The 27,201-nt window shown below is 50.8% G+C and overlaps 1 protein-coding gene across 3 annotated transcripts; it reads right to left on the reverse strand.

The window, feature by feature from the left end:
• Positions 1-926: 926 nt before the first annotated feature.
• CDK9 (cyclin dependent kinase 9) lies at positions 927-25,394 on the reverse strand. 3 transcript variants are annotated; one of them, XR_014785916.1, is made up of 8 exons: positions 25,107-25,390; positions 19,611-19,692; positions 18,385-18,475; positions 14,676-14,842; positions 14,212-14,383; positions 10,599-10,747; positions 5,125-6,199; positions 927-5,067 (listed from the first exon to the last, which is right to left on the reverse strand). XR_014785916.1 is itself a non-coding variant. In XM_084821064.1 (7 exons), exons 1-7 carry the CDS (start codon positions 25,298-25,300, stop codon positions 5,834-5,836), a joined length of 1,182 nt encoding a protein of 393 aa, XP_084677190.1. In that variant the 5' UTR covers positions 25,301-25,394; the 3' UTR covers positions 927-5,833. The 3 variants fall into 3 exon arrangements, 2 of the variants coding, with proteins under 2 accessions (XP_084677190.1, XP_084677189.1); XM_084821064.1 differs by having other exon boundaries at positions 927-6,199; positions 25,146-25,394; XM_084821063.1 differs by having other exon boundaries at positions 927-6,199.
• Between the last annotated feature and the right edge of the window lie 1,807 nt (positions 25,395-27,201).

The following is a 27,201-nucleotide window of genomic DNA, read 5'->3' on the forward strand; positions in this document are numbered from 1 at the left end:
CCGCCCCGCCCCGCCCCGCCCCCTGGGGCCCTCCGGAGGCTGCGGGCTTCAGCCCCCGTCAGCCCCGCATGGCGCGGGCAAGGGTCAGGAGCCTCCGGGTGCTGTGGACTTCAACTCCCATCAGCCCCAGCTGGCACGGGCAAGGGTCAGGAGCCTCCGGGTGCTGTGGACTTCAACTCCCATCAGCCCCAGCTGGCGCGGGCAAGGGTCAGGAGCCTCCGGGTGCTGCAGGCTTCAGCTCCCATCAGCCCCAGCTGGCACGGGCAAGGGTCAGGAGCCTCCAGGTGCTGCGGGCTTCAACTCCCATCAGCCCCAGCTGGCGCGGGCAAGGGTCAGGAGCCTCCGGGTGCTGCGGGCTTCAACTCCCATCAGCCCCAGCTGGCGCGGGCAAGGGTCAGGAGCCTCCAGGTGCTGTGGGCTTCAACTCCCATCAGCCCCAGCTGGCGCGGGCAAGGGTCAGGAGCCTCCGGGTGCTGTGGACTTCAACTCCCATCAGCCCCAGCTGGCACGGGCAAGGGTCAGGAGCCTCCGGGTGCTGTGGACTTCAACTCCCATCAGCCCCAGCTGGCGCGGGCAAGGGTCAGGAGCCTCCGGGTGCTGCAGGCTTCAGCTCCCATCAGCCCCAGCTGGCACGGGCAAGGGTCAGGAGCCTCCGGGTGCTGCGGGCTTCAACTCCCATCAGCCCCAGCTGGCGCGGGCAAGGGTCAGGAGCCTCCAGGTGCTGTGGGCTTCAACTCCCATCAGCCCCAGCTGGCGCGGGCAAGGGTCAGAAGCCTCTGGGTGCTGTGGACTTCAACTCCCATCAGCCCCAGCTGGCGCGGGCAAGGGTCAGGAGCCTCCGGGTGCTGTGGACTTCAACTCCCATCAGCCCCAGCTGGCGTGGGCAAGGGTCAGGAATGCTGGAGGGCTGGTACCCTCCAGATTTTTGGACATCAGCTCCCAGCATTCCTGAGCATTCGCCATGCTAGTTGGGGCTGATGTGGGTTGAAGTCCGGAAGATCTGGAGGGCTCCCGGTTGGGGAGGTTTGGACTAGAGTGACTGTCGCACAGAACTTCAGGTAAAAATAGAAAGTGCTGATACCTGTAACACTTCCTCAACCTGGTGCCCTCCAAAAATTCAAGGCTACGGCTCCCGTCAGCCTCAGCCAGCATGGGCCATAGGGCAGGGATGATGGGAGATGTAGTCCAACGCAGCTAAAGGACACCGAGTTGGGGAACACAGAATACTAGCTCCGACTGGGAAGCTAGAAATCGGAACACTATTCAGAGTTGCAGCCTTTCCCAATGTTGGGTACCCAGTTGTTGTTGGTCGACAAGTTCCATCATCCCCAGGCAGCATGGCCAATGGTCAGGGATGATGGCAGATGTAGGCCAACAATATCTGAGGGCCCAAGGTTGTGAAAAGTTGGTTGAAGTATAGCTATTAAGGCCACCGAGTAGCCTGCCCTAAACTGGTGCCCTTTAGATGTTTTGGACTACAACTCCCAGCATTCCTGACCATTGGCCATGCTGGTTACACCTGATGGGAATTGAAGTCCAAAGCATCTGGAGGGCACCAGGTTGGGGAAAGTGCTGTTGTAGGGACAAGGGCCCGTCAGCTTGTACTGGAAATGCGAACTATGACCCTTGTACTAGAAATGCAAACTATGACCCTTTAAATCTGTATTGGGGCAATATAGTTATTATGCCAATGCACATAATAGCACGCAAGCATTCGTGTTCTCCAGAACTCTTCCATCAGGATGGTAAACCAAGAAACATGGGCGGGAGGGTGCTGTTGCTCTCATGTCCTGCTTGTGGGCTTCCCGTGGGCAGCTGGTTGGCCACTGTGAGAACAGAAGGCTGGACTAGATGGACCCTTGGTCTGATCCAGCAGGGCTCTTGTGATGGAGCAGACATTTTCATTTATCAGTTGATAGATTGCTTACCATATCTCTCAGCATTTAAATTAGGCTCTAGATGCAGTGGTGGTGACAGAGAGGATGAGAGAAGACGCGTATTTATTTATTTGTTACTTTTACATCCTGTCTTTTCCTCCGAGGAGCCCAAGGCAGCATGCATGATCCTCCTCCTCTCCATTTTATCCTCACAACAACCCTGTAAGGTAGGTTAACATGTACATAATCTAAATAAAAAGATATTAACACCCAGGCCCCACCCCCAGTTGGGAGGATCCTGATGGCCTTCTAACTACCTGCCCTAAGATATGTACCCAATGCCCAACGGTTGGGAGGGACTGTGGCTCAGTGGTAGAGCCCCTGCTTTGCAGGCGGAAGGTCCCAGGTTCAATCCCTGGCAGCTCCAGGTAGGGCTGGGGAGGAATCCTCTCTGAATCCCTGGGGAGCCGCTGCTGCCAGTCAGCGTCCACAATACTGGGCTAGATGGGCCAAGGCTCTGACTCAGTATAAAGCAGCTTCCCATGTTCTTAAACTTCTCCCAACAACGTCCACCCAACTAGACACAGTTTTTAAAGGCAGCTCCTCACCTAGAGATCACTGCAATAATCCAGCCTGGAAGCATTCCGGCATGGCTCATGGAACGTGGAGTCCCTCCAAAAAGACACACTTTGTTTCCTTTGGTCCCCCTTCCCATGTTGAAAGCCCGCGCAAGCCATGTGTACCACGCACACCCTGCCCAATGTTTGATCAGCAACGCGCACCACCGTAACCCACTTTCCTCCCGCTCGAGACAGAGTTCACATCGCTCGGAGCCCTGCACAGGGTGAGCAGAAATTTACCTTGAACGTTTCTCGGATCTTCCGTCTTTCCACTCCGAAGCGCCAGACTGACGGGTCTGCCCATTTGTTCTTGCCCTGTGGCAGAATGTGCACAAATGCTTCCGAGTGGCTCCTGAGGCTGGTTAAACAACAACTGGATAGAGGCCACGGAAGGTTGCATTCTGCATCGAATAGCCCTCCTCTCTCCCCCACCAACGTTTTGTTTGGTTAGCATATGACTCAAAGGACTGTTAAGCCCTGGTCTCCAACCCTCCTGGTTGGGCTGTTTCGTCTACTTGCATTTCACCAACGAGAAGGCAACACAAGGACTTAAGGAAGAAAGCAGCGTTCTGTCAGGGCTGATTCACACAAGAGCTTAAGCGTGTTATTGCATGACGTCTTACCCCACAAGCGTGCTCCTGCAGCAATTCCTGCCACTGCAACCGGGGCCGGCCCGAGAGATTTTGCAGCAAAGGACAACTTGGCACCCCCCTCTCCAGTCTACGTCCAGAAGTTGACTGGACTGGCAGCTGAATCGTACTTCAACACTGGTGATGGGGGTAGTGTCCTCCCTGCACCAGAGGCAGCAAGTTAGCTTAAAGGGCCCCTGTTTAGGTTGCGTGACATACACAGCTCTGACCTCCAATGGAGGGAAACAGACGGAGAGTTTCTGAGGAACAGCCGGGAAGCCGCCACTGCCTCCCTGCAGCATCTGCTGCCTGAGGCAGTCGCCTCACTCTGCCTAATGGTAGGGCTGGCCCCAGTTACAGCAGCACTCTTTGGAGCCATTGAAAATGACGTCTGCTGACCACCTTGGATGACATGGAGAAATCTATTACGAGAACGTGTATGGACACACTTCCAAGCCAGCCCCAGACATTGCCATGGGAGGGGGTTGGGGAGTGTATCCATGGAGAAACAAGTTCCCATATATTCCAGTACCTGGGGGCGGGGGGAGTCAAGAGGGATTGCAAGGAGTCATGTTCTGCATAACTATGCTCACCTGTGGGCAGCACCACCTAAGGCAGGGGTGGGGAACCTTTTTCAGCTGGAGGGCCTAATCCAATTTCAGAGAAGCACTCGGGGGCTGCATTCCAGTGGTGGGCGGGGGCAAAGGAAAAGGGGTGGGGCCAAAAATGCCAGCATATTGTATCTTAAATCTCTTACTGTCAGGAACTCAGCCTCAAGGGAGGCATTTTAATGTTTTATTAGAATGGGGGGAAAACTACAGAAAAGTCAGGAAACCACCCAACGATTGGGGGCTGGAGGAAAGGGAGTGGCTATCAGGGGAACCCGACAATCAGATTGGGACCCAGGAGGTTTGGATTCAGACCCCAGACCTGAGGTTCCCCACCTGAGGCCTATGCATCTGAAGGACCCAGATTCTGGTCTCTTGGGGGCACACTCTGCTTTTCCACATTTCCTGCCAAGGCAGATATGTAGGTGATTCAGATGCTGCTCAGCTCGTCATCCCAAGGGGCACAGACCAGGGAGACCATGTCCTCTTATCCATGAGAATGGACCACGTCCAACCCCCTCCAGATCAGAATGGCATTTATTTTTTATTAAGTTTTATTAAGGTGGCATACATAGTTTTCCCATTTTATCCCCACTACAGTCCTGGGAGATAGGTTAGGCATTAGGGAGAAAGTGTGAAACTGGTCCAAAATCACCCAATGAGCATCACTTGGGGAGGGGGGTTGAACAAAGATCTCCCCATACTTAGTCTGACAGTGAGCCACTACACACCACTGTTAAACTCTGCAATCTTACCATTCAAGAGGGTTTCACGCAGTACAAGATATTAAAGCGAATACTTTTAATTACAGTTTACAGCATTCTTCATAGCGCTATTTTATTTTTTTTTTGAAGCAAAACATGATGAGGTTCATTATGGACAATTCTCCCACCTGTACCCAGGATGCCCAGGTCTTACCAGAGGGGAAGAGAATGAGAGCCCTTTACATGTTTTCTAGGTCCAAAGAAGTGAACATTTACTTCTGCCACTAAATTAAAAAAAAAAAGAAGATGCTCTACAGGAGATTCCGGACAGAGCTAAATTCAGATTCCACCAAGAAAAGCAAAAAAGCCCCACATTTGTGGGTTGAAACAGGAATCCCAAAAGGCACAGCAGCAAAGAGGTTAGATGCCCATCCTTTGGTGACTCCAGAAACAGGAGATCAGGGTTGGGATCCAGATGTAATTATACTTCCAGTAGACCAGCTTTCCCAAACCTGGTGCTCCCAGATGTGTTGGACTGCAGTTCCCAGCATTCCAAGCCAGTGAATACTGGGAGCTGCAGTCCAAGACATCTGGGGAGCATCTGGTTCGGGAAGGCGGGAGCAGACCCACTGAAATCACAACTAGCTCAAATCTCATCGATTTCAGTGGGTCTGCTTGAAGCATGCCTGAATCTGGTACCAACCCTGGAAAGGTGGAGTCCTTGTTCCCTTCAGCCACCGTAGAGGGACCACCTGTCAAGTCAGGAAAAGCGGGAGAATCCATCAGCTGTCGCAGCCTACCCATAGGTCAGCCCAATCTGCCAATCACATGATACGGGCGGAGCTTCCAGGCATGAGTGGATGGGCCCCCACAGCAAGAAAGAAAGCCCTTGCGTGTTCTTGGACTCAAGGCCATGCCCGCTCGCCCACCCCTCCCACTGCCATGCTCTGCAATGCCACAGGGCAGTGCGTGATTTCATGCGCACCCCACCCATCAATCCACCACAGCTTCTCCCCATTGTGGCAAGTGATGGGACGGCCCAGGGACTGAACTTGCAATGGCTACCCACTTGCCTGGAAGTACTGGAGCTCAGGAAGTCAAGGAAGGTCCTTCGGCTCCGTAAGAGTTCAAGGAGATCAATTCAGGACCTCGGAAAGCAACAAGCGCGGAAAAGCAGCAATTCATCAATTATGGTCGCCTGGAATTCTGTAATGTCTTTATGTGTTTCCATCTTGACCTAGCCCTGCAACCCTCGGATACAGGCTCTTTTTCACAAGAGAGTCGAAAACAGCCAAAACTGAACTGTGTCGTCCCATTAAAAGAAAAAACAACTAAACGTCAGTACTTTAAAATAACATGCGCATCTTCTCTTCCTCCATTTTAAACCCACAGCAATCAGAACACTCGGTCGAACTCTGTCTGATTGGTCGCAGCTGGATTCCTGCCCTGATTGGCCGGCTGCTGCGGCATGTGTCCGCCCCTCCTCCTGGGTGGAGCCAGATACTCAAACATGGATTGGTTATGGGTGGAGAGCATGTTCTTGAGGTCAGAGGGCATCGGGTCAGACCAGAAGAAGTCATGATTGAGGGCGTCGTCACTGTCTATCCTTTGGGCTGGATCCAGCACCAGTAATTTGTCTATGAGATCCAAAGCGTACGGATCTTTGACATAGGCCTTGAGTCGCTCCTTCACCTTGCGCTTTTGCCCTTTGGGCAGGTCCAACTTCTGGTAGAGTTCATATTTATCCACATTTGGCCAGACCTAAAATGTTATCGGCAGAAGATTGAATTCAGTGGGAGAAGAGAGAGAGCCCCATTCCAGACTCAAAATGCCAAGAAAACCTCTGTTTGTTTGTTTGTTTCTCTAAACCAACTTTATAACCAGTGGTTATAAGGAAACAAATTTAAACGGTAAACAGAAACATTTCAAGCCATCATTTAAGACAACTACAATGTGTTGCACAGTCAGGGCCAGAAATATTGGAACAAGGATAACTGTTTTGGCAGCTGGCCTCTGTACACCACCACATTGAAGTTGAAAGGACACACACCCAGATGGGAGCGAAGTCAGGACTTTCAGCTGTCATTCAAGGGGTTTGACAAAAGTGGGGCACTAACCATTCAGGAAGGACAGCCAGTGGCATACACACACACCCATAGTTGGTGGCTCATAAGTAACGGAACAAACCAACATCATTTCAAACTTAAGGATCGCCTTTAATACCTGGATGAAAATCCTTTGCAGTCAATGACTGCCTGAAGTCTGGAACCCACGGACATGACCCAATGCTGAGTTTCCTTCCTCGAGATGCTTTGCCAGGCCTTTACTGCAGCTGCCTTCAGCTGCTGCTTGTTTGTGGGCCTGTCTGCCTTCAGTCTTCAGTAAGTGAAAAGCATGCTCTATTGGGTTGAGATCAGGTGACTGACTTGGCCATTGAAGAACATCCCACTTCTTTGCCTTCAGAAACTCTTGGGTAGCTTTTGCTGTATGTTTTGGGTCATTATCCATCTGCAATATGAAGCGGCGCCCTATCAGTTTGGCAGCATTCAGCTGACTCTGAGCAGAAAGTATAGCCTTATACACTTCAGAATTCGTCCTGCTGCTTTTATCAGCAGTCAGGTCATCAATAAACACCAGTGACCTGGTTCCATTGGCAGCCATACCTGCCCATGCCATAACACTGCCTCCACCATGTTTGACAGAGGATGTGGTATGCTTTCGATCATGAGCTGTTCCTTTCCTTCTCCATACTTTTCTCTTCCCATCATTCTGGTACAAGTCAATCTTGGTTTCATCAGTCCAAAGAATCTTATTCCAGAACTGGGCAGGCTTTTTAGGTGTTTGCTGGCAAATCTGCCCTGTCTGTTCTTGAGCGTTCCCAGTGGTTTGCACCTTGTTGTGAGGCCTCTGTATTTACATTCATAAAGCCGTCTCTCGACTGTAGATGTTGACAATGACATGCCTACCTCCACAAGAGCATTCTTGACCTGGCTAGATGTTATGAAATGGTTCCTCTTCACCATGAGCAGAATTCTGTGGTCATCCACTTTAGCTGTCTTCCGTGGTCTTCCAGGCCTTTTGCTGTTGCTGAGCTTGCCAGTTAATTCCTTCTTTTCCAGGATGTTCCAAAGTGTTGTGTTGGCCGCCTCCCACTGTTTTTGCTATCTCTCTGATGGGTTTATTTTGTTTCCTCGGCCTAATGATGGCCTCCTTCACTCGCATGGACACCTCTTTGGACCTCATGTTGGGAGTTCCAGTGAACAGCTACCAAATGCAAATGTAGCACTCAGAACCACCTCCAGGCCTTTTATCTGCTTGATTGGCCATGGGGTACCCAGGAAACAGGCCACAACTGGCCATGCAGCTGCTTGTCAGCCATTCGTTCCATTACTTATGAGCCACCAACAATGGGGGGGAGGGTGTATGCCACTGGCTGTCCTTCCTGGATGGTTAGTGCCCCACTTTTTCAAACCCCTTGAATTACAGCTGAAAGTCCTGACTTCACTCCCATCTGGGTGTGTTTCCTTTCAACTTCAATGTGGTGGTGTACAGAGGCCAACTGCCAAAACAGTTATCCTTGCTCCAATATTTCTGGCCCTGACTGTACATGGGGCTACCCTTGAAGACTGTTCAAAATTGCAGTTGGTTTAAAACACAGCTGCTAGGCTGCCCATACAGCATTGGAAATCGCAACTCAACAAGTGTTGAAGTTGCTGGGCTGGCTTCTGATCAAGATTCCAGGCACAATTCCAAGGTGCTGATGCATACCTTTCAAATCTTAGGTAGATTGGGACCAGGATATTTAAGGCTTGTCTGCCTTCTTATCAGCTTGACTGTAATAAGACCTTCCTCCAGGAACCCTGCCAGCAGAGGCAAGGTGGGTGGCAAAGCACAAGAGGGCCTTCTAAGTGGTGGTGCCCCACTTTTGCTCTCCCCAGGAAGGTTTGCCTGGCACCCACTTTTGATTCCGGCAACAGGCAAAAACTTCATTTTCATAGAAAATTTTAAATACTTGTACTCCTTCCAAGTGGGCTCTATGCCACTTTTATGTGGTGTTTTTTTCTTGTTGTTAGCTTGCATGTTGCTGTATTACTATTTTTAATGGGTTGTAGTTTGTCTTGCACAGCACAATCCTATATACATACTTACATGTTTACTCAAAAATTAAGTGCTCCAAGAATTGCAGCCCTAATGCTGTCGAACTGGCCTGAGAAACTTTAAAAAATAATAAATAAAAGGGCAGGCTAGGAATAGGGCTGACGTCAAGGATAGGCATGGTCGGACACCTGCCAAGGTCCCACACCCAGCAGGGGCCCACTGACAAAAGCTCCCTGGAGCTGGTCCTCTTCACTCCTGCAACCTGCTTGTTCCCCCGCCTCTCGCTCTGGCCCAGACAACGGTGGCGTTGTAAAGCAAGGAGGAGGTGCAGCTGACACTGCCTGCTTGCTCACTGGCTCTCTGCCTGGCAAGCAAGCAGGTGGAAGCAATGAGGAGAAAAAGTATCTGCTGGCAACAGTGCTGGTAATAGGGAGGCAGACTCACTGAAGGCGTTTTGCCCAACGGGGCCCTCCAAAACCGGGCACCAGCACTGCGTCTAAAGCCTCACCATAAATATAACCATTGTAAAAACGTTAACTACCAGTTAATTAAATCCACCCCCGTGTCGGGGGCTCAGGGTAGGTGAACGATGAGGTACAGCCAAAAGGGCAAAACTTATGCCATCTCTTTAAATGCACCGTCCCACTCTTATCCTGGAACCCCACATGCTACGGCTTACTACTGTTGTTGTTGGTGGTGGTTATTATTATTTCTATACCGCCCCATAGCTGAAGCTCTCTGGACGGTTTACAAAAGTTAAAACATGAAAATACAATATACAACGTTTAAAAACCATTTACATAATACATACGGACAAACAACATATAACTAAAACAACTTTGAACTAAAAACGATTTGTTTTAAAAATCCAACAATAAAACACAGCTTAAAACAACACTGCTTAACAACAGTATACACAGTCAGCAAAAGGAGCAAGAGTTCTCAAAAGGGAAGGCCTGCCAGATTCACGGCGTCTTTAACGCCCGCTTAAAAACCTTCAACGAGGTTAGCAGGCACATATCAACCGGCAGGCTGTTCTGCAACAGAGGGGCGGCAAAGGTCCCCCTGCGTGTGGCTACCAGTCTCACATTAGGCAGCGGCAGCAGAGAGCCCTCGGAGGGCCTTAGGTGGTGGACTGGGAGCATATTACTACATATGCTCACAGCAGGTGTCAGGGATGAGTGTAAGCACCTTGACATGTCTGACAAGAGTTGGAGCAGCTAGATCAGAGGCCGGGGGAGGGACCCTCCCTCGTGAGCCCAGACGCTGGGAGAGATTCCTCCAAAGGCCTTGACAAACAGATGGCCCAGGCTGAGTTGCTGCCCCCTCACTCCATCGAGAGATCTCTCAAGGAGGAAGAGGGGCGTGACTTGAGAGCTGCTAAAGCACTTTGCAAAGCACAGCGGGAAAAGTTAGGGGCAGGGCTTGGATGCTCCACCAGGATAGCCACTCTTGGAAGCCAGCGTAGGAGGGAGCTTGCGAAGCAAGTCCAGCTGAGAGAGATTCACAACCAAACTGCAGGCAACTCCATTAGGTATCGTGGATTAGTAGTTTAGGAGCCTGAGGGAGTCTGAGAATGTTCCTGGAATCTGCATTTGTAAAGAAGTCAGTTCCTAGCAAAATAAAGAAGTGATAGCCTGAAGCTTGTCTCTGTGAAGGGGGAAGGTCATTCCATATTTGACAGCAGGGTTTCAGAGAACCTTTCTCAACCTCCAGTCCCCGGATGTTGGACTACAACTCCCATCATCCCCGAGCATTAGCCACACTGGCTGGAGATCACGGGAGCTGTGGTCCAACACCTCTTGGGACCCATGGTTGGGAACAGCTGCTTTAGAGGGCAACGTAGGTAAGCAGCACCAGACTAGGTTAGACCCGCCTCCCCGAACCCAGCGCCCTGCCACTCCCATAATTCCCAGCCACTGTGGCTCACACACCACTCTGCTCGTAACTGAGGGTGTGGGGCAGGCAGCTCAAGTCATACCCCACCGTGGATTGGCAATGTTTCACCACACGACGAGGGGGTGCCTCCTGGTTCCAGACCTTAAGAGCCTCAAGGACCTACCTCTGGGGTGATGGAGCCACAGAGCTGACTGATGAGGGTGAGCTGGTGCTGCTCCGTGTTCCCTTGCATGATGGGGCTTCGAGTCCACATCTCGGCCATGATGCAGCCTGCGCCCCAGAGATCAATGGGCGGCCCGTAATCTCGCTCCCCTGAACAGAAGAACCTCACATGAATCTGGGTTAACCAGGACCCGCCCACTCGCTTCGAGAGCAATCGTGCTGCAATGACACAGGGGACCAATTTGTTTCCAGGCTTGACTTTCAAGCCTGAAACAGGCCAGGATTTATTTGATTTTGTTGACTGATTGATTGCATTTATATCCCACCTTTTTTCCTCCTTAAGGAACCCAAGGCGGTATACATAATCCTCCCCCACCTCTGTTTTATCCTCACAACAACAGCCCTGTGAGGTAGGTTGGGCTGAGAATCTGTGACTGGCCCAAAGTCACCCAGTGAGCTTCCATGGCCAAGTGGGGACTTGAACCTGGATCTCCTGGCTCTCAGTCCAACACTCTCACCACTGCACCACACCAGCTCTCAGCTTTATTTATTTAAGGCATTTATATACTGTTCATAATATTTATACCAGCCGATGTGCAAGCCAAATTAAAAACAAAATGGTAACAAGGGATATATTAACAACTTTAATGTTAAATTTATAAATGTTTAAATTTAAACATTTAATATAAATTTATAATGTTATAATATAAATTTATAATGTTTTATATTAACAACTTTCTGTCTACTCAGAAAAAAGTCCCACTGAATTCAATGGGACTTACCTCAGGTAACTGTTTAAGACCGCAGCTTAAAACATTTTAAAATACACCGCAATTAAATATCTATTTAAAACATCATTTCCACTGTTTAAAATACAGAGTCCTTTCAATACTTAAACTACACTGCCCGAGAGAATTAAAATGTCTTAACCAGACACCTAAAAGAGAGAACTCTGCAACCAAGGTGCAGAGATGAGGAGGCTCTCTCCTTTGTGCCACCCGCTTCATCTCTGGGGCCTTTCTTGGAGTGCCAACACCATCAGTGGAAGATCTTATTGATATAAGGGACAGTAGTCCTTACATAACTTGGCTCCCAAGCCACGAAGGGCTTTAAAAGGTGAAAAACAGCAGCTTGTACTGAGCTCGGAAGCAACCCATTAGCTAGCGTAGACCTTTCAAAGCAGGCGAGGTATGTTCTCAGCGAGCTACCCACGGAAAATCCTGGCTGCTGTGTTTCAAACTGCAGCTTCCGAACTGTCTTCAAGGGCAGCCCCATGAATCAGTCATTGCAGTAGTCCTTCCAGGGTATCTGAGGAACCGCCTTCGCCCATATGAAGCTGTTGCAGCATTAAGATTTGCATCACGGGTGCCACGCTGTGACCCGTCATTAGCAAATACTTGTTTGGTGTGTGTCAGGGCCACGGCCTTTTTGGAAGTGACATCGCAGCTGTGGGACCCTCGCCTTAGGGAAGTTCAACAAACTCCCATTTTTTCATGGGTGTTTGCCGTTACCAAAGACATTTTATCATTGGTTTCCGCTGCTTAAGTTGGTTTGCTGATTTCATATTGGATAGTGATGTTTAACACGTTTTATTGTTCTGTTTATTTTTCCACTACATGGTTTAGAAATTTGTGTTGGGGGGACGGGACAGGATACATATAAATAATTTTAATCTAAAAATAAACAAAAGCCAGAGCCGTTCTGAAGGCTTTGGGGGTTAAGAAGCGGGCAAACAGGCGCATTCGTCCTTTTTAAGGCCCACCCATGTAATAATGGTGGGTGCAGAAAGGGTGGGGCCGACCATTTTATGCTGTCTCTTTGTGTACACAGCATCAGTTTTACGGACAGAGTACACCTTCTCTCAGGGCTGTGGAATGACACAAGCTGGATTCCTCAAAGGGTGGGGGCCGGTCTCCAAGGAATGGCAACACAGCTGTGTCAGGAGAGACTTTGGAAACACCAATGGTGGACAGAAACATTCTTTTAAGTTGTTCTGAAGACCTACGTAGGCCAAAGTGCAGGATTCACATGAATAATACATCGTGAATACACCTCAACACCAAAAAATAAAAAGCATCCCCCCTCACAGAAAACTAGGATGTCAGGAAGAAGAGTAGGCTAAAACCCTTCTCTCTGACATGCTAGCTTTCAGTGTGCAGGAATTTATTGATTTGTTTGTTTTGGAACCGAGAAGTACTCCATCATGCGAGCCCCACACCTGACTTTGAAGTAGAACAACCCAGACACAGGTGGACTACCTCAGTGAGGAGTAGGCCAAAGACTACGAAACTAAAGGCAAATACATCATGCCTTATTATTCACTGTCAAACTTTAGACTGTAAGCTCCTTGGAGCAGGGGTCTGCCTGGGTTGTTGTTGCTATTGCGTGATTTGTTTTGTTTATGCTGCAAAGCACCATGTACCTTGATGGTGTTGTATAAACAGCCAAACATGGTCTTTTTGATGGAAAAATGTGGTGAGAAAAAGGAATTCAGCAGACAAGTGGGAACTGCAACAAAGTGTTGCAGCGTGGAGTCCTCCTGTTCATAACTGGCAGGTCCCCTCCCCTCTTTCAGGATCCTCTGTTCCCACTCCCCACCACAACCAGTTCTCCATTTCTTCCTCCCTGCCCCTCCAACAGTCACTCAGCATGGTGCCCTTTTGGCAACATACTTATTTCAAGTATTTTAAGGCTGCTTTTCAAGGGCCATGCCCTCACAAAGCAAGGCACAAAAAGAAGCAATGGACAACGTACAATTGTAAAGCAATCGCGCCAGAACAAACGTGCAATTACTTTGTGAAGCTACTCCGAACTCCTAAGCTATGGCGTCAATCAAAGGCAGCCGTGAAGAGGAAAGTCTCCAAGGCCCAGTGGCATTCGACTCAATGGCAGTGTCGAAGGGGCAAGGCGAAAGTTCGCTGGACGGAAGTTCCAAAGATTCGAGGCCACCACTGAGACGGCCCTATCTCAGGTGCACGCCAACCTCACCAGTTGTAATGGCGAGCATGCAAAAAAGACCCCCGCGATAGGTCTTGGCATACGGGCAGGATGGTATGGGAGAAGGAGGCCCTTTAGAGAACCTGGTCCTGAGTTGTTAAAGACCGACACTTGGAGAACCGAGAACACTATTAGTGTATATGTGTTAGTACTAGTGTATGAAGCCCTAAATGGCTCAGGACCCAGGCACTTGAAGCACCTTCCCCAGCACTGACCAACCAGGCTTTTAAGGTCAGCCAGGAAGGTTCTGCTTGTGATGCACTTGAGAATTGTGGTCCATGAAGCTGCCACCTGTGACAGAGCTGGCTCAGTGGTCGCAATCCAACTTGGAGCTCCCTTCCAGGAGAGATGATTCAGCTGTCCCTCCCACGCCGATGTCGGTCCAAGATGTATTTATCTGTACAAGCGTTTCATCTGTTTTCTACTGTTGCCGTGCTGCTCCGACTGCAACTGATTGCGCATTCATAATTTTAGAGTTATGGCTTCTGCGTGTCACGCGTTGTACTGTCTTTACGTGGGCTAACAAACCACGACAATGACAGGGAGGGCAAAGAAAAGCGGCTGTTAACAGGTAGCGCAGAAGGGGAGTTCTCTCCCCTTGCCCATGTCTCACCTACCCAGAAGCAGCTCCGGAGGACGGTACCACAGAGTCACCACCCGGTTGGTGTAGCGGTTGGGCTGGCTGTTCTTTGCCAGGCTGAAGGCCCGAGCCAAGCCGAAGTCAGCCAGTTTCAGGACGCCGTCCCGAGTGATGAGCACATTCGCAGCTTTCATGTCTCTGTGCAAAATCTGGAGAAGAAAGCCAGGCAATTTTATTTTTTTTTTAAAGCAGCTACATCGTGGAAAGACACGGGCAGGCAAAGCCACGATTATTTATTCCAGCCTTCCCCAACCCAACGCCCTTCAGATGGGTTGGACTACAACTCCCACCACCCCCAGCCAGTGGCTGGGGGTGGTGGGAGTTGTAGTCCAACCCATCTGAAGGGCGCCGGGTTGGGGAAGGCTGACATATTTTCAGTCACACCAGGAACCCTGAAAGGGGAACCCGTGTGTGCGTGTGTGTCGGGGCGAGATTCATCACCTTATTCCGGTGGATGTAGTAGAGGCCGTTCAAGAGCATTTGCATGACTTTCTTGATCTCCGAGAGCGTGAACTTGACGTGGGCATTGCTGAGGAGGCCGGCCAGGTCGTGCTCACAGAAGTCGAAGACCAGGTAGATGCTGCCCTTGCAACGGTTGTACGGAGAGGCTGCGGGGACCAAAAGAAAAGCGGCTGCGCTCTCGAGCCTCACCCTGCCCCGAGAGGCGGGCGGTGGTGCGAGGGCATCGGCCCCAAACGCTGTCCTGCCACCCAATGGCACTATGCCATGCATTGGGAGGAGTTGATGTAGGAAAGGAGGAGATGGAAGGCTCCTGGCTCCAGCCAAGGACACCAACCAAAATGCCCACCCGAATCGTAAGTGCTCCCCTGTCACTCATAAACTCCCCACACACCACCTGGTTTGCAGTTAGCCCATCATCCAAAGCCCGATGCCCTCCAGATGTTTAAAACTACAAGTCCCATCATCCCTGACCATGGGCCATGATGGCTGAGGGTTATGGGAGTTGCGATCTGAAACACCTGGAGGGCACCAAGTTGCTACTGCCGGCCATCTAAACACCCCCTGCTTCTATTTTGGGAGAAGGGGCCTGTATCTGGAAGGAGAATGGGAATTTTTTGGTCTTGGTAAAAAGCAGAAAAGGGAGTTCCCTCAGGACAGGAGGGGGTAACTTCCAGAGGTCTGGGGGCCATTTTTGCCCCCTGGTCCTTAGTGTGGGACACAGTCCGCGGGGCACCCAGGGGGAAAAAAGCCCAACTTGCTGCTCTGCTGTCAAAATTCAGCGGTGAACCACTCCGTAGCTGCTACAGATGCCATTCCGCCCCCCACTAAAAAAAAAATGGGGGGAGCAGCAGGGGCCACAAAGGGGTGCGCATGCAGCCTCAGTGTTGCCCAACCCTGCGTCAGGATATCGCGGCCTTGCACACCCCAAGTAAAACTGCTTAACTGACATCCTGCAAACAACTTTCTGGCCAGCCATTGTGTTCCGCCTGCCTTAATTCCTCGGGATTAACACTTGCACATTTCAGATCTAGCCTCAGGGGGATGAGCACAGGCGCCTCCACCAGTACAGATTCTACGCCGATGTCTAACCTTCCTGTTTAAGCCAAATGGAGCAAAACGTTACAGATTCAATACCTTTCTAAAGCTGCGAGACCCTGAAACTCCAGTGCTGTGTAAGTCTATATGAATCCTTTTGTCACCTTAGTGAGGTCTTTGTTTAACACAGTCACCAAAATCACCCAGCCTATCTTGCTCGCCCGGACTTCTGATAGCCAGATATTTCTGCAAAAATATTACCCATCACCTTCCCCCACCCCTGCTTTCCTCACATCAAGAAGGAGAAAGAAAGGCTGTCTTCCTTTTTCTCTCAATGTCTGACACCTGAAAATCCATTTTCTAGCATCGAATGAGCAATTTCAAAGAACCTGGTTTCTACTTTGATTACTGAGTCCTGAAAGGAGGGGTAAAAAGAGCTACCAGATCCCTGGATTTTGGAGAGAGAAGAATCTTCTCATTCGGGAAGGACCCTTTGCCCTTGCTGCTCAGAAGAGCAACCCACCCCCCACTTCCTTCTCTCTGTCTCCCCTTCTTTTCCAGAGAAGGAGCTCAATAGAGCTTCCATCACTTCACAAGTCAACAGATACGGAGAGGTAAATCTTTGCATTAACTTGTTTTTCTTCCAATTGCTCCAAACTCCAGTTTTTCTCCTTTTCTCCCTTTTTCCTAATATCCAAGCCCACGAACTCCAAAGACCCTTGGCTCCTTTTTGCTCTGTTAAGCCTCCCCGTGACTTTCTTCCAAAACCCCTGCATTTGCTCTGCCGCCACAATCCCAAAAGAAGTCAGTTTCTTTCCCATTCAAATCACGCGAGGCTGAAACGTCTTTCTCCCCACCCATGCTTTCTCCCTTCTCCATAATCAGCTACACAGACACACGCCTTGCTAGAGATTAAAACTGTTCTCTTTAAGGTGCCATGCTTCCCTCACCCTTTGTCGAATGCATGTACACACACACTTTTCTCCATTGCACCTAGCTTTAACTGATTTTAAAATGCTTGTGATCTTTTTAACCTTCTCAGTGTTAATGTATGATTCTAAATTCCCCTGATGTATGTATGGTCCCAATTCCCCTGATGCGTGTTTAATTCATTTTAAATCCTTCTCTAATAAAACAAAGAATTGCTTTCAAGGACCTTGTCTGTGGTTTCTGACTCTCTTAGATTTTGGGGTACCAGGTTTTTCTAAGTGCCCAGAGTTCAACACCAAAAAATCCATCATGTATGTGTTTGGTTTACATGTGTGTAATACGCACACCCATGTAAATTAAAACATATTCCTTAATGCCAGTTAGTCCTGGGAAGGAAGGGCTAATTGGTTAAGGGCACAATCCTATGCATGTTTAGACCGAAAGAAGTCCTATTACTCCAAGCATTCCTCAGCTAGCATGTAGGACTTCTTTCCTGGGAGTTGTAGGACATTTATCTGTTTAAGTCTGTGAGAGTCTCCCTGGAGCGTGCGTGCGTATGTGTGTGTGTGTGTGTGTGTGTTGAGTGTTGGGGGGAATGGAGTGTAAGAATGCCCCAGGTGAACGAGGCAATCTCAGCAGAAAGAAAAAGCTAAAAAAGCTGCTATTATGAGGCTGATTGTTGATGTCTCCGATTTCCAATATCTATACAGTTTGGGGCTTAGCCAATTTGTGTGGGTCTCTTTAAAATCTTTTTTAAAAATTAATTGTTGTTGGAAATATTATTACTGAATTGTTGGCATGTCTTGAAATGCATCATTGCAGATACTGTTACTGAAATTCATTACTGGATGTTAGGGTTTCTTATATATCATATGTGTGCAGCCTTGAGCAGAATTTATTGTGTGCAAAGGTAGCATCTAAATTAAAGTCTAAATATGATCTAATCAATTAATTATAAGAATTTCAGAGCACAATTCTACACACGTCTACTCAGAAGTAAGCCCCACAGAGTTCAATGGGGCTTGCTTCCAGGTAAGCAGGCACTGGACTGAATGGTTGGTCAATCAGTTAAATGTGTATATGGGTAAAAACAGTCTTTCTAAACCCAGGAGGGTTCCCCTCGCCCCCCGTTTTAAGATGCACACAGATGTTGTGAAAGGCACCATCACAGAGAGAGACAGAGGGAAATGTCTCTCAGGAGGGTGTTTGCCATCTGTGGTTTTTATAAACGCTTGTTTGTATGTTTTTAAATCAAACGCTGCTGCCCAATTAATTGGGGGCACCTTTTAAGTCCATTAAGTGAGCAACCCTATGCATGTTTAGACAGCATGACTGGCTGGGGAATGCTGAGAGCTGTAGGACATTTTTGTCTAAACATCCATAGATCATAGAATCATAGAATTGTAGGGTTGGAAGGGGCCTACAAGGCCATCAAGTCCAACCCCCTGCTCAATGCAGGAATCCAAGTCAGAGCATCCCTGACAAATGGCTGTCCAGGTTCGTGCTTTCTAAATAAATCGGCTCAACCAATTAAAGCAATTAAAATCAACCTTCCCCAACCTGGTGCCCTCCAGATGTTTCAGACTACAACCTCCAGTGTGCCCGAACATTGGCCATGCTGGCTGGCTGGGGCAGATGGGAGTTGTAGTGCAAAACATTTGGAGGGCACCAGGTTGGGGAAGGCTGAATTAGATGTTGCAGCCCTTATTTAATTTTTTTTTACCTTTGGTCCTGCAGATCTCAATGAGATTCACCACATTTTCATGCTTCAGCAGCTGGAGAATTTTGATCTCCCGTAGGGCTGTGATGGGGAACTAGAAAGAGAGAGAGAGATAGAGAGAGACCCTTAAGCAGTTTAACAAGCATTCGTGCTGCCTTCCCTGTCATGGCACCCCCAAAAAGTGGCAAATTACAACTCCCATCAGCTCCAGCCAGCCAGCAGGCCAGTGGTTTATGGGGGTTGTAGTCCAACACATCTGGAAGACACCAAGTTGGGGAATGCTGCACTCAAGACTGCCCACAATCACACAAAACACTACACCAGAATTCTCCAGGATGTGGCTTACTGCTCATGGATTAGTGTCATGGACGCGGCTGTCGAATGGCTCCTGTCTGGCTGTTCCTACAGAGCCTGAAGCCAGGGTCTGAAGCTCCCTTCCAGATCCAGGTTTGTCACTCCTGGAACAAGGTCAGGAGTCGTAGTTCAGAAGCAACGCTCAGCTTTTCCACCCTGGTAAGTTCCAGGCTAGTTGCCAGTGAATTTTAGTAAGAGACCTTATTACAGGGATTTCTGCAGACTTTTTTTTTTATAATCCCCTGAAGAAGGCCTTAAAAGAAAAATAGCCAAACCGTGTTGGGCTCTTTTAACAAATAACCTCTTTGTTTCAGCATCGTGAGACGTTGCTCTTCCATTCGTGGGTCCTGGCTAGTTTAGCCATGCCCACTTGCAGGAGGGGAGGAGCCAAGCTGGAGCGATCGGACAGTGTGCAGCAACACGGTCGCTCGCAAATGACAAGCCAGAATCCTGAGGAATCCTGGCGTAGTATTTTGTGTGAACGCAACCAGAGTGTCAATGTGGACGACGGAAAAAGAGGAAAGAGACTGGTTAAGGGTGACCAGAGGGGGCCGTGGCTTAGGTCAGGGGTGGGCAAACTGTGGCCCTCTAATCTTGTGGACTGCAATTCCCATCACCCCACACCACTGGCAGTGCTGGCTAGGGCTGCAGCTCAATGGCATCCAGAGGACCACAAGTTTCCCACCCCAGGCTCAGACATTTACATTCTCCATCCCCAACCCGGAGACCCCCAGATGGGTTGGACTACAACTCCCATCACCCAGCTGCTGCTGATGGGGTTGTAGTCCAACCCATCTGGAGGGCTACTGATTGGGGACAGAGGATGTATATCCAAGCTGCTTTACCACCCCAATACACACACCCTGCAAACTTACCCCCTCTTTTTCATTCTCCATCAACACTTTCTTCAGCGCCACTTTCTTGCCTGTCTGACGATGCTTCGCTTTGAACACCTCCCTGTAGGGATGATGGGAACAGTGTTAAGATCTGCCGAGGAGGCGAGGAGCGGCAGGGTGGGGAGCGGGTACCAAGACAGAGAGAGCACTGGGCAGTTGATGTTGCCGCCGAGCCCTTGGACGCGAAGTAACCAAGCGAACTCTAGGCTGGCCAGCCCGGATGCAGCGTTCAACCTCAGCCTGATCTGGCAGAGACGGAATGCTGAACGGAACATCTAGGCTCCGAAGTATTCTGAATCGGAATGCCTGTTGCTGGGAAACAAACAGTGGAAGAGGCCTGTTTGTGGGCTTCCCAGTAGCATCAGGTTGGTTTCTGTTGGGGACACCAGAGGGCCCTTAGGTGTGGTCCAGCAGGGCCCCTCCGTAGGCGATCCTAATGTAACCCAAGGAGACTTTTTTTTTTTAATTGGCTCAGAACATGACTTTTCTAGACATAAGTATTAACAGGAAAAGCCACACATTTAAGCCAGCGTGTGAAAAGTGTCGCAGGAGTCGCCATCTTCTCCCAGGCATGAACGCGGAGGACGGTTTTCCGGACCCATGGACTTAGGGCAAGCAAACATGCACAGCCACCACCACTGGAACAGCACCATGCTTACTTTCCAGAATGTATGTATCTTGATTCTTTAAAATATATTTGTGTCTGCAAAGATAAAGGGGGGTACCTGTGGGAGTGAGAAAGCGAGGCAGAGTGTAAAGTGGCCCCTCTCTCTAATCCAAATCCCATCTTTAATCCCTTCTCTCTTCCCAAACCTGGTGCCCTCCAGGTATTTAGCATTACAACTACCAGCATGGTCAGGGATGCCAGCTGTGGCTGGTGGGACTTGCAATACAAAAATGTCTAGAGGGCAACAGGTTGGGGAAGAGCGCTGTTACCTACAAAGGAGAGGTAGGGAACTCATGGCCCTCCAGATGTTGTCAGACTGCAACTCCCATAATCCCCAACCACTGGCCAAGCTGGCTGCAGCACATGGAAGTTGTAGTCAAACAACATCAGGCCACCGCTTCTCCAACCCTGCCATATGGCATCCTACTTGTGGAAAAAGGTCAACCCAGAAGAAAAGACAATTTGGGGGAGGGGGCTACAAGGGGGTGAAGATGGTTTGCTGCACTACAGACACTGGCAAAAAAAAAGCTTCATGGACACACACCAAAGAATATCCAGAACACAAGCAGACAGACAGGCATCCGCGAGTTCTTGCACACAATAGTCGAAGAAAAGGAACAAGAGACCTCATCAATAGATAGCTTGGGTCAAAAATGTAACTGGCTTTCCATTATAATTCAAAGGATACTAGGTTTTGACTGTTGGACAGGCTTTCCCAATCTGTGGCCCTCCAGATATTTGGACCACAACTCCCATCAACCCTGACCACTGGCCATGGCTGATGGGAGTTGTAGTCCAAAACATCTCAAAGGCAACCAGGCTGGGGAAGGCAACACCACTGTACATCCAAAGAGCCTCACTGCCCAATGTGGCTTTCAAGTTTTAACCAGAAGTCTGAGCTGTGTGCGATTGCATTTCCCTCTTCTTAATTTTGCTCCAAGGTTTTCACACTCCCAAGCAGGCAGGGAGAGGACCCCAGAGATGACTAAAGGCAGCCGCTGGCATGATCACATCACTCCAGTGCTGAGGGAGTTGCACTGGCTACCAGTCATTTTCTGGGCCAAATTCAAGGTGTTGGTTTTGATCTTCAAAACCCTATACGGTTCCGGCCCAGCCTACCTCAAGGAGCGCCTCCAGCAACACCAGACAGGCCGCTCAACAAGATCAGCCTCGGATGGCCTTCTCTCTGTCCCATCAGCCAGGACAGCTAGGTTGGTGAGGATGAGGGAAAGAGCCTTCTCTGTGGTGGCCCCCACTCTGTGGAACTCCCTCCCTAGGGAATTCCGCCATGCCTTCTCTTTAATGAGCTTCCGCCATGCATTGAAAACGTGGTTGTTGAGGCAGGCATTTGGGGTGGGTTAGGGTATTTTTAGAAATACGATGTTTTAATGTGTAATTTTATTGTTTGAAACTGTACTGTTGTCATTGCCCAGAGCAGCCAGGTGACCGGCCAGATGGGCGATTAAGAAATTGAATGAGGCAGGCAGGCAGGCAAAAAAAGACACGAGGGAACTGGGCAGGACGGTGATGCCCAGAACCGACACAAGGTGGAGACACAGTGGAAGAAGCACTCTTCCAAGGCACGTCCCAAAAAAGCAGATGTCAGAGCTGAATGGTGACTTGAGTTTAAAGGGGCAACCACACAAGGCATCCGAAGGCAGGGTCAGGTTTCTGTGGGGAGGAGAGAGTTCAGTGGGAGATGTGTTAGGGGGACAGGAAGCAGTTCAGTGGGGAGTTATCAATGGGCGGGTCTGGGATGGTGTCACTCGCCGGGGCATTTGTGGGGGCAAAAATGACGTTGGTGGGAGTCATTTTGGGACCACGGGCAACCTGGGAGGCATTTTGCAGGGCCAGGAAACAGTTCAGGGGGGGCCTGAGCAATTGGTGAAGGGGCGCTTGTGGGGGGCAAGGATTGTCAAAGATGATATTCAATGGACGGGGCTATTTAGTGGGCCCCATGCAATGCGAGGAGGCATTTGGGATGGAACCAAGAAGCCGTTAAAGGACAAGTTTTTTTTCTGGGAGCCACATGAGAAATTGCAGAAAGGGGGGACCTCACAAGCCGTTTCATAGGAGGGTCACTTGTCTGGGCAGGAAGGAGCTGAGAGGGGCTACGTGTCAGGGGCCCTCCAGGTTCAGGGGCAACCTACCTTGGCATACCAGTTGCTAGGGTGCAACCGTGGAAGACAACTGCCATATCCTGCCTGTGGGATTCCTAGAGGCGTCTGGTTGCCCGCTTGGGGAGCAGGATGCTGGAGACAGACCTTTGGTCTAACCAGCAGGGCTGCTGGTCTTTGATTCGTTGCATTTATAGTTCCTTTTCCTCAAGGAGCTCCAGACAGCGAGTATGGCTGCCACCACAAACACACACACACACACACACACACACACTTTAACCTCACAACAACCCTGTAAGGTAGTGTCTGGCCCAAGGCCCACACAGAGAGCTTCATGGCTGAGTGGGCATTTGAACCCATGTCTCTCCTGCCTTCGCCCACCACTCTAACTCAGCCTCCCTGCTCTCCAGATATGTTGGAGTGCAACTCCCATCATCCCTGGGGGTCCTGGCTGGGGGTGATGGGAACTGTAGTATGTCCCATCTGGAGGGCTGCTCTAACCACGACAGCAGCACCCCGACTCTTCTTGTGTCCTTCTTTAGAGGCAATCGGTGAGGGGCTTCTGGGACAGAGGGGGAAAGGAAGCGTGGACCCATCACTTCCTCCATTCAGCCAGTCTACCTCACAGGGTTGTTGTGAGGATTACACAGGAGGAGCGTGAACCACATTTGCCGCCCCAAGCTCCTTAGAGGAAGAGCACAATATAATAAACTAATTACAATTAATTAATGAGGGCAAAGGGCAACCAGTGAGGGACATTGGGGGGTGGATACAGAAGAATTCCAGTGCATGTATGGGGGAGAATTATTTGGGAACCATATGCATATGTCAAGAACCAATCTGGGGGGCAAGCAGGCTAAAGGGGGGGATTAGATTAGTGTGGGATCAATAACAAGGCATCTCAGGCAGTCGGCGGGGGGGCTCTTATTAGAGGGTGACATGGGGAGAGAAGCAATCAGTGAGGAACCAAAAAGCCTTCCTGGAGGAAAGGCGTTCTGCCTTACATAGGTTGCCAGAACCAGCATGGGACAAGAGTGGAGCTGAAACGGGAGTGTATAAAGCAGCAGTGGGCAACTTATGGCCTTCCAAATGTTCCGGCCTACAACTTCCATCATTCTGCACCATTGGCTATACTGGCTGGCTCCTTTCTGGAGTGCCCACAAAGGAGGCAACCAGGGAGAGGCTATAAAGCAGCTTCTCTAACCTGGCGCTCTCTAGATGTGTTGGACTGCAACTCCCATCATGTGTTGGACTGGAACTCCCATGCTGGCTGGGAATGATGGGAGTTGCAGTCCAAGACATTTGGAGGGCACCAGGCTAGGGTAGACCGTCATAAAAGAAGGCATAGGAAGGGAGAAGGGGCTATAAAGGTGATGACTGGGGTGTCCATAAAGGAGGGGGAGATGAATCAAGGAGCCTATAAAGGGGGAGGGTGGTTATAAAAAGAGGGATGGGACAGGAGGGGCTGTAGAGGAGGTGAATGGGGAGAACTTGTAAGGAAGCCTGTAAAGGAGGAGAGGTAAGTGGGGGTGGAGAGAGAGCTTATAGGAGAGCCTATAAAAGGGGGAGAGATGAATCAGGGAGCCTATAAAGGAGGCAAATGGGGGAGCCTACAAAGGAAAAGGGGGGCTATAAAGGATGGGATGGGAGGGGGCTATAAAGGAGGCAAATGGTGGGAGCTTATAGGAGTGACCATAAAGGGAGAGGAATTGAGGGCCTATAAAGGAAGTAAACGAGGGAGCCTACAGAAGAGGTAACGGGGCAGCCTACAAAGGAGACATGGGGGGGCTACAAAAAGAAGGATCGGCCTGGGGGCCCACAGAGGAAGTGAATGGGGACAGCACATAAAAGGGGGGGGGAGATGAATCAGGGAGCCTATAACGGAGGCAAATGGGGAGCCTGCAAAGGAGACATGGGGGGGCTACAAAAAGAGGGATCGGCCTGGGGGCCCACAGAGGAAGTGAATGGGGACAGCACATAAAAGGGGGAGGTGAATCAGGGAGCCTATAAAGGAGGCAAATGGTGGGAGCTTATAGGAGTGACCATAAAGGGAGAGGAATCGAGGGCCTATAAAGGAAGTAAACGAGGGAGCCTACAGAAGAGGTAACGGGGCAGCCTGCAAAGGAGACATGGGGGGCTACAAAAAGAGGGATCGGCCTGGGGGCCCACAGAGGAAGTGAATGGGGACAGCACATAAAAGGGGGAGGTGAATCAGGGAGCCTATAAAGGAGGCAAATGGGGGAGCCTGCAAAGGGAAAGGGGGGCTACAAAGGATGGGATGGGAGGGGGCTATAAAGGAGGCAAATGGTGGGAGCTTATAGGAGTGACCATAGAGGGAGAGGAATCGAGGGCCTATAAAGGAAGTAAACGAGGGAGCCTATAAAGGAGGCAAATGGGGGAGCCTACAAAGGAGACATGGGGGCTACAAAAAGAGGGATCGGCCTGGGGGCCCACAGAGGAGAGCGCGCAAAGGGGGGGATGAATCAGGGCGCCGACGGAGGAGGCCACTGGGGCCGCGCTGGCGGGGGCGGCGGAGGGGGTCCGCGGGGCGGCGGGGCGGGGGCGGCGGAGGGTCCGCGGGGCGGCGGGGCGGGGGCGGCGGAGGGTCCGCGGGGCGGCGGGGCGGGGGCGGCGGAGGGTCCGCGGGGCGGCGGGGCGGGGGGGGCCGCGGCGGGGCGGCGGGGCGCTCACCCGAAGGTGCCCTGCCCGATCTTGGCCAGCTTCTCGTACTTGGAGACCTCGTCGCAGTAGGGGCACTCCACCGTGTCGTACTGCTTGGCCATGGCGGCGCCGGCGCCCGCCGCGCTCTCCTCCGGCTGCCGGCGGCCCCCGTCCGCGGGGCGCAGGGGCGCGCTTCCGGCCGCGCCTCCGCCCGGGCGCTCCATCCCCTCCTCCGCCGCCGCCCGCGCCGCCGCCGCCGCCGCTTCCGGGAAGCGGGCCGCCGCCGCCGCGGGGCGCGCTGGGAGCTGTAGTCCGGAGCCGGCGGGGCCGGAGGCGCCCGGGCCACGCCCCGCAGCCCGGCCGGCCTGGCCGCGGGCGGGGCCGATGGGCGTGTCGCCCCGGCGGCCGCGAGGGCCGCCTGCGCCGCCCCCCTCCTGCCCGAGGCGCGGCTCCGCTCTGGCCGCCTTGGCGAGGCAGGGCGAAGTCCAACCGGTGGAGAAGGGGCGGGAGCAGCGGCGGCCGCGATGCCGGTGGGGCCGCGGCTCGGCCCTGGGCTTCAGCCGGAGCGCCGGAGCAGCTGCCCGCGGAGCCGAGCCCCTTGGGAGCTCGGCCGGCACCGCGGAGAGCGCCTTCCGAGCCCTGGCTGGCTCCGGCCGAAGCCCAGCGGGGACGCGCAGCGGAGGAACTCAGCAGGTGGCGACGAGCTAGAAGATGGCAGAGGATGGGGAAAGCTGCTCCTGGTGAACTGCTGCCTGCCAAGGGCCGTGGCAGCCCCAGTGGCCCCAGTTCATTTGCCAGGGACGGCCCCTCCGTGGCCTGGGAACTGCCCTGTCCAGAGCACTGTTGCCAATCTGTTCTTTAGGGCACGGCTACGGAGAAATGGAAGGAAGAAGTTTTATTTCTGGGGGCATTTTTGGTCCTTGGGGGCGGGAAAAGCCTGAGAAAATTAGGAGGGGGGTTATTTTTATTTCTTCAGTCTCTTTCCCGGGCCTTCACATTTCTAGTGGGGGCGCGCTTACGTTTTTGAGCCTTCCGTTTTCAGCTCCCTCCCCGTGTTTTTTTTTTTTTTAAACATTATTGTCATTATCGTCATCAGCCCCTGTTATATTGAATAATGCCATTATTATTATTATTATTACTACTATTATTCACTATCTATACGCATGGCAGTTTACAAAGGCCAGGCCCCCGCCCCCAATGGGCTTACAAACTAAGATAGAGGGAAACAACGGAAGAATGAGGGTGGGGGGAGATGGAGGCATGGGCAAGCAAAGAAGGGAGTTCCTAATAAATGGAATAGCCACCTTGAATACCATTTGGTGTTGTGGTAGGGTACAAATGGTATTCATTTATGTATTTATGAGTCACCTTTTGTCCCAAATAGAGCCCCCTTAACAAGTAAGTGAAATTTTGAAGGGTGAGCCACTCCTAACCCAAGGCCCCCAAAGAGTGGTTTGTTTGTTTGTTTATTTATGGCACTGGACATGGATGCAAGGAAGAGTGCAAAAAGATGCAGGGATCTCACAGATTAAAATATACGGGTGCCAAATCAGGACCTAAAAAGGGCTTTTGAGGAAACGTCTTGCCCAGCGGGGATGGGAGAAGAAATCCATTCAGCTCGAATTCAGAAGAAAAGAAAGTGTAGAAGAGAAGAAACAAAAGAGGACCAGTCTGGCCGAGAAGAACAATAGATGCAGGGCAAACTTGAGTTTGAGTTGCCATCTGGGAACTCATCACCATCAGGCTTTTTTCCTCCTCCTTCCTAATCCCTTTTTAGATTGTCAGCCTGATGCTCATAAACCATTCTGGGATTCTTTTGTGTGGAGAACGGGACAGAAATGCTTTGAAAAAAGAAAAAGAAAAAAAAGGAAGAGAAGAGTCATACTGAATCAGCCAAAGATCCACCAAGTTCAGCATCCTGATTTGCACAGTGGCCAGATGGAAATAATAGAACAAGTCTCAGGATGCAGAAAAATAAAATTTTATTCTTCAAAGTAGCCCAACATGTTTCAGCCCGGTAGCATAGATTTCTGGGCCACCTTCAGGGGTTAAAGGGCCTTTCTACAGGAGGCATTTATTGTGCACTTGTTATTCCCTACTCACTGTTGTTTACAAGTTCTTTGGA

Source organism: Heloderma suspectum, chromosome 14, assembly GCF_057233095.1.
Source record: "Heloderma suspectum isolate Gila_16-S chromosome 14, 16-S_ref, whole genome shotgun sequence".
Taxonomy (NCBI): Eukaryota; Metazoa; Chordata; class Lepidosauria; order Squamata; family Helodermatidae; genus Heloderma; species Heloderma suspectum.